Source organism: Gopherus evgoodei, chromosome 1, assembly GCF_007399415.2.
Source record: "Gopherus evgoodei ecotype Sinaloan lineage chromosome 1, rGopEvg1_v1.p, whole genome shotgun sequence".
NCBI lineage: Eukaryota > Metazoa > Chordata > Testudines > Testudinidae > Gopherus > Gopherus evgoodei.
In genome coordinates this window covers 343,482,229-343,498,345 of record NC_044322.1, presented here as the reverse complement: position 1 = coordinate 343,498,345, position 16,117 = coordinate 343,482,229, and the positions used below count along the sequence as shown (strand labels likewise).

General features: G+C 40.1%; 1 protein-coding gene across 3 annotated transcripts in view; it reads right to left on the bottom strand.

Annotated features, from left to right (window-relative positions):
- The window catches only part of PTPN12 (protein tyrosine phosphatase non-receptor type 12), a 166,057-nt gene that overhangs the window by 22,297 nt on the left and 127,643 nt on the right, over positions 1-16,117 (bottom strand). For all 3 annotated transcript variants that reach the window (XM_030557090.1, XM_030557178.1, XM_030556997.1), the window contains one exon: positions 2,719-3,674. In XM_030557090.1, the coding sequence (XP_030412950.1) occupies positions 2,719-3,674 (956 nt within the window). The remainder of the gene's footprint in view (positions 1-2,718; positions 3,675-16,117) is intronic.

Below are 16,117 nucleotides of genomic sequence, written 5' to 3'. Positions count from 1 at the left end.
TGAATCTTTTGTCAGAAAGGCCTAACTGCTACTGCAGCACTGAAATCTTTATCATACAACCAAAGCATAAAGCCTAAACAGCCGTTCAAGGGCATTAAACACGATTTATAATCCTCATTTTAAGACCAGCCCTTGAATGTTTTTGCACCAGCATAGTCTCTTATACAACACAAATGGTTACCAGGAAGAACTGCATTTGACTATTAGTTGGGGATTGGTCCTGCTTTGAGCAGGGGGTTGGACTAGATGACCTCCTGAGGTCCCTTCCAACGCTGATATTCTGCGATTAAACATGGTTCAATCAGCATAATACAAGGGAGACAGGTGAACCCACAATGACCAGGCAGCACATATATGACAAACTAGAATCTACCACAGTTTAAAAACCTTAAAGGGGGAGAGTCCTCTGCCTAAAATGTTTTATCAAGTCTTCTAGAAACCATTGTTCAGACTTCATTTTTAAGTTCTTTCACACACACTTCTGATGAAGCATTTCCATTGATCAAGCCTTTGGGTGCTGTGTTCTTCTTAGTCTATCATCACCTTTATACCACACCTTGCATTCCCATCTTATTTACTTTTATGTCCTCACAGTATCCATGCCAGGAGAACATGGCTAACATGTTCAGATATGAGGAGATAGATTTGATGATCATCATATTTTGGGACTGACAGTAGCAAAATTGACAAAGCAACAGCCCTGGGTGAGAGCACCAAAAGTCTGAGTAGAAATACATTGAAAATAAACAGTTTAATATGAATGTACGTGCTTTTTACTAGTCTCAAGAAAGACCATTTTGGCAGATATGCTAAATAGGGGATGGAAACAAAGGGTATTTGCTTTTTGGTACGTGTCTGATGATTTTAAAAAACCTTAAAATAGGAATTAGCTACTTTTAACCCTTAGACTACGTGCAAGCTATAGTTCTGCTTGTAAAAAGAATTTAATTCTGAAGTACCTATAAAAATAGTGTTTTTTTAGATTTGTCAAAAGGTAGTATTCTTTTGAATATGTGTTGTATTTCTGACAGAAGCATAACCTAGGAAAAAATATGAAAACTTTCAAATCGCTTCTCTGAAGCAGCAGCAAGGCATCACCTTTGTTTAAGAAAGTTGACTTCAACATCTCATATCACTGAACATCTTCCCCTCATTTTGGGCCATTCAAGATGGTCTCTCACACACACACACACACACACACACACACACACACACACACACACACACACACACACACACACACACACACACACACACACACACACACACACACACACACACACACACACACACACCTTATAATTACCTTAACTTTAAAAAGGCATCAACTAAGAATGGACACTCTGGGTCAGATCAATAGTCCATCTAACTCAGTATCCTGCATTCCAACAGTGGCTGGGGGCAATTACTGAGTGAGCCATCCCTGTCATCAATTCCCAGCTTCTGGCAGTCAGAGGCGTAGATACACCCAGAGCATGGGGACAGCTCTCTGACTACCTTGGTAATAGCTATTCATGGACCTATCCTCTGAACTTTTCTAATTCTTTTTTTAACCAAGTTATGCTTTTGGTCTTCACAACACTTTCTGGCAAGAGTTCCATAGGTTGACTGTGTTGTGTGAGAAAGTACTTCCTTTGTTTTAAACCTGCTGCCTATTAATTTCATTGTGTTATGTGAAGGGATAAGTAACACTCCCTTTTTCACTTTCTTCACACCATTCATGATTTTATAAACTATATTACATCACCACTTAGTTGTTTCTTTTCTAAAATGAACAGTCCTGTCTTTTTAATCTCTCCTCATATAGAAGCTGTTCCATACTCCTTAACATTTTTGTTTCCTGTCTCTGTACTCCCCCCCTCAATATACATATATTTTTTTGAGATGGGGCAACCAGAACTGCATGCAGTACTCAAGTTGTGAGTGTACCATTGATTTATATAGTGGCATGATGATTTTCTGTCTGATCTATTGCTTCCCTAATGATTCCTAACATTTTGTTAGCTTTTGGACTGTTGCTGCACATTAGTGTTTGATGTCACCTGCTCAATTATGTTTAACGTCTTTCTTTTGAATGGAGCTGGGGTGTAAGCCTGTCTTCCTCACCCCATTCTGATGCAGCGAACTACAAAAACCATAGAGCCCAACAGTTGTATTAGATATGCATCATCTGTTCACAGTGTAACACATTTCTCAAAGAGTGATAAAGCAAAGATTACAGTTTTTCACAAATATACTTTAACCAGTGGTGATAGCAGCCAGATAAATTACTCAGAAAGGTGTATTGCTGTTATGTTTTCTACTGTGAGTGTAGTTGTATACTCAACATTTAACAGGCTGTGATATTTGTTAAGCACACAAAAAATTTACACTAATTTCCAAGTAGCCAAAGTGGTGGAACGAAGGGGCAACCTAACTTCAGATGAGAAGAATGAGACTGTTGAAAAGGTAGAAACAGGCTATTCATGGAGTAAATGTTTCTCAATACAGCACTTAAGACAGTTTATCAAGGTTTCTAGTAATACAACAGGGTTAACTCACAGGAGAAAAGAAGATTGGGAAACTAAATTAGATTGTTGCAGAAGCAGCCATACTGTCAATTTAAAGTTTAAGATTTATAATTAAATATTTCTTTGCAATACTGTCTTAAAATTATGAAATATTTTCCCACTCTACAGATTAAATGTGACAAATATAGCTGAAATACAAAAAACCTACCTTTTTCCTCTTCAAAATGTCTTATGCTTGGAACATCTTGTCTAGCAATGGACATTGATAATACTTTTCTAGAAATGTTTTCAGTACTAGTGGAAGCAGAAACTGTGGCACTTGCGGTTGAAATATTAGACATACTTTTGGTCATGGCTCCATCAACGTTCCTCTCATCTGTGTCAGAATCATCGGAATGAAGAGGATTAGTAAAACAGAGGGGTGCTCTAACTAAAAGCATACTGCTCTGATGATCAACTGTTTCACTGGAAGAGCATTCCACTTGAGATGTGGGGTTTGGTACCAGAGAGGCTGTTTTAATACCATGACTTAAGACATCTGAAGACATATCCTCAGACGCGGATGCAGGCAGTGCATTTTCAGGCCTGTGTAGTGACCACATGGCATGCCCCTTCTCTTTGAGGAGCAGACGGTCGGGTCTTGGTGGAGCATCAGAATCCTTCTGGCTCTTCAGCCCTTCCAGTGAAGCTACTAAGCCTTTGTTTTCCATACTAGAGTTTTGAAAAGAGTCTACAAGTGAATCCCCTGAACTATGATCCAGTGGCTTAGAGTTCTTATCCATTACACAAGATGAAACAGACTTCATTTTAATTGCATGTCCTCGGTTCAAAAGAGTATTCCCATCAAAGCTTCGTGGTCCCTCCTGAAGAGGTACCTTCTTAATTTCAAAACTTAAGTTACGCTCAAGCTTTTTCTCCACACGTTCATTGGGTTCATTTTTCCCTGAATGTTCTGTTGATTTATTATAGTTTTCATTGAGGTCTGTTGAATGGTCTGATGAAACTATGTGCAAAACTGGCTTTGGATGGTATCTGTCATTGTCCTGCCACACAGTAGTGACTGTCGGATAAGCTGAAGGAGGAGATGGTGTTAAGATGGGTGGTACTGGGTGAGGCTCTGGAGGCTGCAAGATTTCTTCCTTAACATCTCCTTCTACAAGACAACTGCAAAAAAATATTTATGTAAATTCTCTGTATTTCAGCAATATCACATCTGATATTATAGTTCAAAAAAATTCTGAAACATCCAACATACATTAATCTTAAAGTCTGGGCAACACTTCTACTGCTTGCCAAAAATGGTTGTATAATATGGCTGACAGAGCAGATATGAACCAAGCACAACAGTATAAATGGCAAGGAAATAGTTGATAAGTCTTCCAAAGTATAACTTGGAAAAAAGATTCTTGATAATGCCACAAATACAACTTTTAAGGCCAGATCTTACAAATCTTAACCCATAAAAATAACTTCAAAGCAGATTTTCCCCTCGCTTTCCTCCCCACAGCTGACTCTACAGAGAATTTGTAGGACGGTCAGACCTTAAGAACATAAGAATGGCCATACTGGGTCAGGCCAAAGGCCTATCTAGCCCAGTATCCTGTCTTCCAACAATGGCCAATGCCAGGTGCTTCAGAGAGGATGAACAGAACAGGGAATCATCAAGTGATCCATTCCCAGCTTCTGGCAAATAGAGGCTAGGGGACATCATACCGGCCCATCCTGGCTAATAGCCATTGTGGTGATACTCACTGAAAGACTTTGAGGAAAAAAAACAATTGGATTCATAGGAGCATAAAGCACCCTCTAAAAACACTGCTTTTAGTGAAGCTAGGAAAAATTCCCTATATTTAAACAAAAATAGAAATATTTGGAAAGATATCTTAAGATACAGACTCTTTTTGGTACTCAATCTCTCTCAACTTCTAGCTCAGTTTGTTGCCCTCCTCCTCCTCCCCAAATAAAAGTTTTAGATATTTAGAGACATTTTAAACAAAAACACATTTTCTCCATAGATTTAATGATGGCAGTATTGTGAATATAGATTCAGTTTTTGTTACTCTGAAGGTTACTTTATACACCAACATGTTGATGGCATAGCTTCAGTGAGTTACATGCAGTATATAAGAACAGATTCATCTATTGGAGTATCTGATTTGTTGACAAGGAATTTCAATATTACCTTTTTTGGGAGAGAACAGCAACGGGTAAGGTCAAAGACACCTCTGCACATTTTTTTTTTAGTAAAATTTGTAGAGTGGATTTTGACACGAGTTTACAATTTATACTATTTATAGTAAGGTCTGGTAGAAAGTTTGCAGTTTTTGAGAAAGGGAGACATATTTTAGGTAGGAGTGTATAAGATATACAAAATAGATATCTAATAAAATTTACTGTAAGGTGAAACTGAAGTAACAGGTCTTCCTGATAAAATAGTTAAAATGACTCAAGATTTGTTTAAAAAGTCTACGCACAGGAATTGCTTGTTATATAGAGGCAGTTTTTCTTCAGAGCCATTAAAATTGGGGGTAGGGCGTGGGGTGGGGGTCTTTTCCATTATGAGAATAAGAATCAAATTTCCCCTACAGTAAAATTAAGAAAAATGCATTACGACACTTTCATTCAGCAGATGGTATTACAATGGAAAATGGCTCAAGCACAGGATTATATGCAAGAACAATTATGTAGTTTATACAATTAATTGCCCTTGTGATGTCATATCTTTTTGAAAGGGGGGAGAAGGGGAGCAATTTTACCCAGAAGGGTGAACTCAAACCTGTGGGTAAGGCTTTTAAAGAGTATGAGACATCTGTTATCTAGGCTTCATGCCAAATTCCATAAGAAACATGAGGACATTTTGATGCAAGAAAAAAAATTGGAATTTTGACAGACTTTGAATACTGTTTTTCTACATAAGTGAATCCAAATAATGGAATTACAATGTTTTTTGGCCTTACAGCTGGGTTCACTATACATGAATTTAACTTATATCTAGTAATATCCCTTCTAGCTGGTTAAAAATAGCTTGGCAAAAAATCTCTTGCAGACATCTCACTGTGATTCAGAGAAGTGTGGTTAACTGGAGCCGTTCTTTAGAAAAATGTTGTTCAGCTCTCAGAGTGTAAACCAGAGACGTGCTGAGCACCTGCAACATCCATTGATTCCGCAAAATGGATGATCAACACCTCCAAGGAACAGGTTCCTATTGTCTTCTTAAGTAATATGCCATTGCTTTAAGATGTTATAGTTTGTCAAACAGTAGTAACATAGCTATGTGAATTCCAATATTGGGTATGTAATATATTTGAATAATTTCTTTGTTTACAGCCTCAGGAAGACTTTGCCTAAAATGTCAATGTGATATGCCTGTCACTTTTACAGGAAGGCTGCACCACTCTTGAATATTATGAAATGAATTTCTGAAACATTCAACAAGCCACTAAAGAACAAGGTTTTAAAATTAGACTCTAATATGCTATTTCGTGTTCTGAAGACTGTCTACTTGTCCCTGGATTTATAGATGAAGTTTATCTAAAAACAATGACATATTATTTCAGATTATGACACCTTTCAAAAACAAAAACAGGTGAGACAGGGAACCAAAAGAGCACAAGAAAAACTCCTTATGACTTAGGTCTTCTCCTTCCAGCAGAGTAGGTGAGACATTTCCAGGATACTAAAAACTGCTTAGTTATCTTCGTAACTTGAATAAAGGTTCAGAAAAGTTTTATGTAGCAACACAGATTTCACAGAAAAAAATACTTGTCACAGTAAGCCCTGGACAGAAAAGATTTTAGATCTTAATCACCTTATTACTCCTCATAGCATTTAAATGAAATTCAATGTAAAGATGTACTACATTTTCATAATAATTACACAGCTTTCATTATAAAATCTGAATATGCCCTGATTTGGAAGTTAACAGTTTGTTACTTTTTAAAAATAAATTTTAACATAAGCTAATTTATTTTATAGTGCCCTAAAGGATACTGAGTGTTTCAGAGAAGGAAGATAATCTACACCCAACAAAGATTACAATCTAAAATGTATAAATACAATAAGTGAGATGACAAACAATAGGAAGTGGATGGGTAATACAAATAGGGAAAAGCATTTCTATAGTACACCTACCCTCCAACCATGCGCCAAAGGATTAATAAAATAGACAATTTAAATTTTAAATCACTCTGTGCTTCGTGGAAAATTGCAACTGTATTAAAAAAGGGGAAAAATGCAGTTTGGATTTAAATGAGAACTGGCTAGAGTCCAAATGAAAAATTCTCAATCCATAGTTACTCTGTTTAACACATGGTGGAGTTTTCTCATCAAATAAAAGAGAGAGATGTTAAGGTCATGGAATGCAGCTGCTATGATCAACCGAAAATAGATACTGAGCTCTGCATTCTTCTGGATAATTAAAATAGGAACATTAAACTCTACGTTAAGTGGGCTGAAGCCAGACACCATATTCTACTTTATTTAAGCATCAGATCTTATTCAGTCATAAGGGAGAAACGCTACAATTTGCTCAACTTGTCAGAAACTGAATTATAGGTTATAACATATACCCATGCATCAGAAATGATCAAAAATAGCCCACTGGTGATTTTCTAGTAAAAAATAGTTAAATGAAAAACATTTTTAAAATCATCACTAACAAATTTAAACCAATGGCTGCTAACAGGGCTATTAGCAGCCAACAGATTATTGAACTGTTTTTAATTTTAGCCTAACTGAATATGCATTAAAAGGTTCTTTAGAGTTTGAAATGTGGCAGAGGAATTACTTGCCGTTACAGCATGCAGCCTCATTCACAGTAAGTGGCAATTTGACTTGTATCATCAACATTCTAATCTCTTCTCTCCCAAATAAAGAACTATAGAAATAGAAATGAAATCAGGATGATGTAGAACTATTGTCTCATGTTTCCTTTACCACCAATTTCCTTCTCTTACGCCTTCTATTTTCCCATTTTCAGCACTGCCTTACCTTTGTATGTTTGTTAAGTATTTTGGCTGTAATCAGTTTCATCATTTAAATGTTGGGTCTAAAGGATACTTTCAGTTTGAAAAAAAGTTACTATTTTTCATCCTGCTGAACACCAGTTCCCATTATCCTTTTCCTTTACAGGTGTCTTAGCTTTGTTCACTAGAGAATAAGTATCAAGTAATTAGATAAGAGAGCTTCAAGGACTTGGCTCACTGAAAGGTACTTGTGTAATTAAAACACCCCCTCTGGATCCTAAAGAACCAGCACATTATTGCTGGAGTTGAAGTAATTGAGTTCTACTGTATGGAAATAAGTCTAAATTGCAAATTAATCAAAGCTCTGGCTTTGCATTTAACACTAGGAATAGTCCAAAGTACTCAGATAAAAAAAAATCAGGTGTGGCAATTGTATAAACAGGCACTAATATTGTAACACTAGAGTGAGATTTACTGAGGCAGTTAGCATGAGCACTAGTTACAGAACTTCCAGACTCAATGGCTCCCAGAATTAACTATACTGTGTTGTTGCCAGATGAAATCGGGACAGTATGACATGTTCTTATTCACAAGTTAGTGGCAGTACTCAGAATTTTTTTTTTAATATTTAACATTTTGCTAATATCAAGTTCAAACACAATCTACTCAAAGATTGTGTTCAATAAGGAATTATTTGTTCATATTATAGAAAAATTTAAAATGTTTTGTACTGTGTTATCGTAAGTTGTTATAATTCCAAAACCATTAAAGAATGTTACTGGAAGATTCTTTTGGGAAGTAAAACAAGCTGAAAAGTGTACTTAAGACATCCTTTTCATGTGATTAAAAATTAAAAATGTCAAGAAACAAGAATTTACTAGAATTCTTTGAGGGGGTCAACAAACATGTGGACAAGGGGGATCCACTGGATATAGTGTATTTAGATTTTCAGAAAGCCTTCAGACAAAGTCCCTCACCAAAGGCTCTTAAGCAAAGTAAGCTATCATGTGATAAGAGGAAAGGTTCTCTCATGGACTGGTAACTGGTTAAAAGATACGAAACAAAGGGTAGGAATAAATGATCAGTTCTCAGACTGGAGAGAGGTAAATAGTGGTGTCCCTCAGGGGTCTGTATTGGGTCCAGTCCTATTCAACATATTCATAAATGATCTGGAAAAAGGAGTAAACAGTGAGGTGGCAAAATCTGCAGACGATACAAAACTACTCAAGTTAGTTAAGTCCCAGGCAGACCGGGAAGAGCTACAAAAGGATCTCTCAAAATTAGGTGACTGGGCAACAAAATGGCAGATGAAATTCAATATTGATAAATGCAAAGTAATGCACATTAGAAAACATAATCCCAACTATACACATAAAATAAGGGGGTCTAAATTGACTTATCACTCAAGAAACATGTTGGAGTCATTGTGGACAGTTCTCTGATAACATCCACTCAATGTACAGCGACAGTCAAAAAAAACAGAATGTTGGTAATCATTAAGAAAGGGATAGATAATAAAACAAAAAAATATATTTCCTCTATGTAAATCCATGGTACGGCCACATCTTGAATACTGTGTGAAGATGTGGTTGCCCCTTCTCAAAGAAGATACATTGGACTTGAAAAAGGTTAAAAAATGGGCAACAAAAATGATTAGGGGTATGGAATGGCTGCTGTATGAGGAGACATAAGACTGGGACTTTTCAACTTGGAAAAGAGACAACTAAGGGGGGCTATGATAGAGGTCTATAAAATCATGACTGGTGTGGCAAAAATAAATAAGGAAGTGTTATTTACTCCATCTCATAACACAAGAACTAGGGGCCAGCAAATGAAATTAATAGGTAGTAGGTTTAAAACAAACTCAAGGAATTATTTGTGAAGGTCAAGACTATAACAGGGTTCAAAAAAGAACTAGATAAATTCATGGAGGATAGGTTCATCAATGGCTATTAGCCAGGATGGGCAGGTATGGTGTCCCCTAGCCTCTGTTTGCCAGAAGCTGGGAATGGATCACTTGATTACCTGTTCTGCTCATTCCCCCGGGGGAACATGGCATTGGCCACTGTTGGAAGATCAGATACTGGGCTAGATGGACCTTTGGTCTTACCCAGTATGGTCATTCTTATGTAAGCATTTGAAACCTGTGAAAACCTTTATTTGTAGGCAGACACACAAGCAACAAATTAAAGTTCAGCTGGAAAGCTACACATCTGTAAAATACCTTCGTCTCTAATGGTATGTCTATACTGCAAGATAAGCCCAGGGTTAGCAGGACTCATGTCAGTGAACCCTGGGTTTGAGAATCCATGATTGCCAACACAAGGTTAAAATTTTTAACCTGGACCTGAACCCGAACCAAGGGCTCTGGTGTCCACACTGTAGTACACAGACCCAAGTCCAACCAACTGTATCCCAGACTTCTTAGTGCCTTCTCAAAATGTGGTGACTCTAGCTCTTCGTTAGTGGTGCAGTGTAGGAAAACTTGATTGTCCATGCTACACATTACACGAAGTTTGAACACTCCCCCCAACAAACCCTGCTGAGCAGTCACTTTGGTCTGCAGGCTTCCACCAACTGGAGTCAGCAAAATGGAGGCGTTGCCATTTCCAGAACTTCTATTTGGGCTTTTGCTCCTGTTTCAAGATGCAGGCAGAGCTTCCATGAGATGCTGGTGGGCAGTTTGGTGGCTTTTTATGACCCACAAAAGACAGCTGACAGAGCTAATGACCAAGCAGGACGACGACAACAACAACAGACATGGCAGACTCAAATCAGCTGATGCTGCTCATGACATTCTGTATAGCCACTGATACCTGCTACATACACTGGTGCTTCTGGAGCAGGGGCACAAGCACAGACTTGTGGGATCATATCACCATGCAGATGGGACGACCAGCACTGGGTCCATAACTTTTGCTATATTTCTGAAGCTTTGGGAGCACCTTGCCCCGAACCCTCCTGTGTAAGATCATATGCGTGAGGGTGGGCATGTAAGTCCAGAAACAGATTGCTATAACTGTTTAGAAGCTAGCTGTCCCAGACTGTAACAGGTCCGTTGCCCTCCATTTGGTGCTAGAAAGTCAACTATGGATAAAATGGTGACAGATTTCTGAGACAAGCAGGTGTGTAGTTTAACCCAACATGACAGGCATTAAAGAATATTCCTTAAGTAATCGCTGGCTTTGGGAGAATGGCGTGATGCCAGTAAACCAAGTGCCAGCTCTAGCCAAGGCCATAGGTATTAACTGATGAACTCATAACTGGAAACCAAACCAGCTCACCTGTATGTTAGGTTTGTTCAGAATAGGTATTCGTTTTATAAGAATATATTTAGTGTTTAGACTACAAAATGCTTGTAAATTGCTGCATGCATTAATCTCACTTGTAATGTCTGTATTCCATGTTGCAAGGTAAGATACAAGTTTGTTTTATAAAACTGTAAAAATGCCTGCTCTGAACTTGTGAACAGAGACAAGAAGAGTGGTTCTCACCACCCATCAAGACAAACTATCAAGACTTGATGGGCCCTCTAGGACAAAGCTTTCTGATTGCCCCATCCACCCATGAAGAATTTACATGCAGGAAAACTCATCCCATTGGTTTGTACTCTGGTGAAAGGCTTATAAAGGTGCTCACAAGAAGAAATAGTTCTGTTTGCTGTTTGAACTCTCACAGGGTCAGAAACACTAAACCAAAGCAGAGATCCCCAGAGTCAACCTGGGTCCACCCTGTAAGACATTTTGAACAGCAAAATGTGATGAAGTGGGTATTCACCCACGAAAGCGTATGTTCTAATACGTCTGTTAGTCTATAAGGTGCCACAGGACTCTGTCGTTTTTTACAGATCCAGACTAACACAGCTACCCCTCTGATACTTGACACCATGCAAGGCACTGCATTTAACCGTATGGAATGGAAATCCATCAACCTCATGAAGAAACCTGCACAAGTACAGATAGATATCGTCTTCCTTTCCAAATGCAAATGGATGGACATCATACCAAATGCACTGAAAGTGAAAAATGCATTGCTATCTACATACTGCACAGGCCACAGTGAGAGATTATGCTACACACTATTAAAGAAACTGAGGAACCACCTTATCAGCATCCTATACAGTAAACAGGAAAACATCAAAAAAGACCTCTCAACCTAGACACTTTCATAAATAACCAACCTTCCACACAAACGGACTTTACTAAACTTAGACAGGAGATCTACATTACACACTTCACCTCTCTACAAAGGAAAAAGGACTGTAAACTGTCTAAAATCCTACCTGCCACATGGGGCCATAACAGTGGTACCCCTAACTCACCCAGCAATATCGTCAATTTATCCAGCTACACGCTCAACCTGGCAGAAGAGTCTGTCCTATCTTGGGGACTGTTTTGCCCCACCCCACCCACGAACATGATACAGTTCTGTGGTGATCTGGAAGCCTACTTTCACTGTCTTCTACTCAAAGAATACTTTCAAGATAACACTGAATAGCGCACTGATACACAGATACCCTCCCACCAACAGCACACCAAAAAAAAAGAACTCCACATGGACACCTTCTGAGGGTCAAAATGACAGTCTGCACCTATGCATAGAATGCTTCCGCCAACGTGCACAGGCAGAAATTGTAGAAAAACAACATCACTTGCCTCATAACCTAAGTTGTGCAGAACGCAATGCTATCCACAGCATCAGAAACCACTGAGACATTATAATCAAAGAGACTGATAAAGGAGGTGCTGTTGTCATCATGAACAGGTCTGACTACCAAAAGGAGGCTGCCAGACAACTCTCCAACACCAAATTCTACAGGCCACTTTCCTCAGATCCCACTAAGAAATTGCACCATCTACTCAGGACACTCCCTACACTAACACAGGAACTAATCAACACACCCTTAGAGCCCCAACCAGGGTTATTCTATCTACTACCCAAGATCCACAACCCTGGAAATCCTTGATGCCCCATCGTCTCTGGAATTGGCACTCTCACTGAAGGACTGTCTGGATATGTGGACTCTCTACTCAGACTGTACACCATGAGCACTCCCAGGTATCTCTGTGACACCACTGATTTTCTGAAAAAACTACAATGCACTGGTGATCTTCCAGAAAACACCATCCTAGCCACCATGGATGTGGAGGCTCTCTACACAAACATCCCACACACAGATGGAATACAAGCTGTCAGGAACAGTATTGCTGATGACGCCACAGCTCAACTGGTTGCTGAGCTCTGTGACTTTATCATCACGCACAATTACTTCAAATTTGGTGACTATACTTCCAGACCAGTGGCACCGCTATGAGTACCCGCATGGTCCCACAATATGCCAACATTTTTATGACTGACCTGGAATGCTTCCTCAGCTCTCGTTCACTCATGCCCCTTCTCTACCTACGCTACATTGATGACATCATCAGCTGAACCCATGGGAAGGAAACTCTGGAAGAACTCCACCACAATTTCAACAGCTTCCACCCCATCATCAACCTCAGCCTGGACCAATCTACATGGGAGATCCACTTCCTAGACACCATAATACAAATAAGTGACGATCACGTTACCACCCTATACCAGAAACCCATCGACCGCTATGCCTATCTTCATGCCTCCAGCTTCCACCCCCGACATACCACATGATCCATCGTCTACAGCCAAGCACTGAGGTACAACCACATTTGCTCCAACCCCTCAGACAGAGACCAACACCTACAAGATCTTCACCAAGCATTCTCAAAACTAGGATACCCACATGAGGAAATAAGGAAACAAATCAACAGAGCCAGACGTGTACCCAGAAGCCTCCTGCTGTAAGACAAGCCCAAGAAAGAAACCGACAGAACTGCATTGGCCATCACCTACAGTCCTCAGCTAAAACCTCTCCAATGCATCACCAGTGATCTACAACTCATCCTGGACAACGATCTCTCGCTTTCACAGGCTTTGGGAGGCAGGCCAGTCCTTGCCCACACACAACCCACCAACCTTAGGCATATTCTCACCAGCAACCACACACCGCACCATAGTAACTAACTCAGGAACTAATCCATGCAAGAAACCCCGATGCCAACTCTGCCCACATATCTACATCAGTGACACCATCACAGGACCTAACCAGATCAGCCACAATATCACTGGTTCATTCACCTGCACGTCCACCAATGTAATATATGCCATCATGTGCCAGCAATGCCCCATAGCTATGTACATCGGCCAAACTGGACAATCCTTATGTAAAAGGATAAATGGACACAAGTCAGATAGTAGAAATGGCAATACACAAAAACCTGTAGGAGAACACTTCCATCTCCCTGAACACACAATAGCAGATTTAAAGGTAGCCATCCTGCAGCAAAAAAACTTCAGGACCAAACTCCAAAGAGAAACTGCTGAACTTCAGTTCATTTGCAAATTTGACACCATCAGATCAGGATTAAACAAAGACTGTGACTGGCTAGCCAACTACAAAAGCAGTTTCTCCTCCATTGGTGTTCACACCTCAACTGCTAGAAGAGGGCCTCATCCTCCCTGATTGAAATAATCTCTTTATTCCTAGACTGATTCTTGCCTGCATATTTATACCTGTCTCTGGAAATTTCCTCTACATGCATCTGATGAAGCGGGTATTTACCCACAAAAGCTCATGCTCCAATACGTCTGTTAGCCTATAAGGTGCCACAGGACTCTCTGCTGCATTTTGAACAGAGATTACTACATTTCTGTCACCTTCAGAAACCATAGATGGTAACTCATTTGTGTATATATGTTTGCTTGCTTTAACCGGTAAATAACTCATTTTCCCCCCTAGTTAATAAACTTTAGGTAGTTTATTACAGAAGTAGCTATAGGTGTTGTCTTTGGCATAAGTTCTAGGGTACCAATTGATCTGGGGTAAGTGACTGGTTTCTCGGGACTAAAAACAACCTGAATATTTTGTGATTTTTGGTGACAAGATAGTCTCCCTTGGGCTCTCCGATCTGTCAGTGACACCATGTAAGACTACTACAGTGATCTAGGAGTTCATATTTGTTACTAGGCTGGTGAAATTGAATTATAGAACATACATCAGTTTGGGGTACCTGCCCTGTTTTTGACTGACTGTCCTGAGGTACGCACTCACAGTTATGAGCCACTCCAAACAGTGTGACAAATGGGGTTTCCAAACTGCAGTGGGGCCACTGATGGGACTCGTGCTCATCGTGCACTCACCTCAAGGAGCACATGAATTCATAAGCCACAAAGGGTCTTACTCCCTAGTTATGAAGGACCTTGTGGACAACAGAGGCCAAACTATGAACCTCAATGTTGATTGCACTGGAAAAGTTCATGATACCAGGGTTTTCCACCAACTGGGAGTCTACATTTTTAGACAGGCTGGGACATGATTCCCACCACATGACTGTCATAAACAAGAGTTACTATCCTCACTGTTATTCTCAGGGACACTGCATATCCCTTTTTGCTTCGAGAAACCATACCCTGCTCTTAGAGGCCCTGGCAAAAGAAGGTTTAATTACAGTCTCAGCAGGTGCAGAGTGGTGATGGAATGTGCGTTTGGCCGACTGAAATCCTGCTAGCAATATTTACAGACCTGTTTGGATTCCAGTGTCATAATCTTTGTGAAGCCAAAGGTGAGCCATTTCCCCAAATGGAAATATGACAGAGGTGCACTTTGTGGCTAAGTGTGTAACAAGCTGCAGCTGGATATACCCAGGCAACAGAAATTAGGGATGCTTTGTGTTCTCACATTATGGACTGGCATGGGCCAGTGGCAGAGGGAGAATAGTATGTTTATGAATGTGCTTGTTGCGGGGAGTGGGGAGGATTTGATCACCATGTACTGTACTTTTGAATGACATGACTGCTTATTATGAAATGCAGGAAGGGGGGAAAAAACAGATGGATTGATGTTTATAGCTGTATTGAGACATGGGGTTTGCATGCAACAGGAGTGGGGAACCTACCCCTTGCTCATTTTCATCCGGCCCGCAGACCAAAACACATTCAACCCACCCGCTGGGGATGGGGAGACTTGGGGCTCCCCCCCGACCCCACGGTGGGGTGAGCTGGTGCTTGTGGGGGTGGGGGGAGAAGGGCTGGAGCCTTGAGCGCCAGTTCACCCCGCTGTGGGTGGAAGCCCCAAACCCCCATGCCCTCCATGCAAGTGAGCTGAACTTGTGTGGCGCACCACTGATTTTTTTGGTGGGTCAACATCCCGACACAGAAAAGGTTCCCCACTTCTGGCATACAAGCTCCCAGTTGTCCCTGATCATGTGTTTACTTTTAGTATATGATGTGTTGCCATGACAATAAAATTTCTTTACAAAATGAAAACCTTTATTTTCAGACATGTATTGGAAAAGTACAATATTAAACTGTTGCCTGGCAGGCCAGCTGCCTTTAGCACACCAAATCAGCAGCAACACTAAAAGCTTTAAAAATAACCAAGAACAAAGTGTATAAACAAGTGCAAATAGTTGAACTATATACAAGACACCCTCCAGGTTTTCCACACACTTGCAGCCAGGACAGGGCTGTCCACGGAGGAGAGGTTCAGCACTGAGGACTGCATGAGACACATTTGCCCTGTCCTGTCACTCATAGGGCCCCAGTGAATGGGCCACCGTGTTCCTG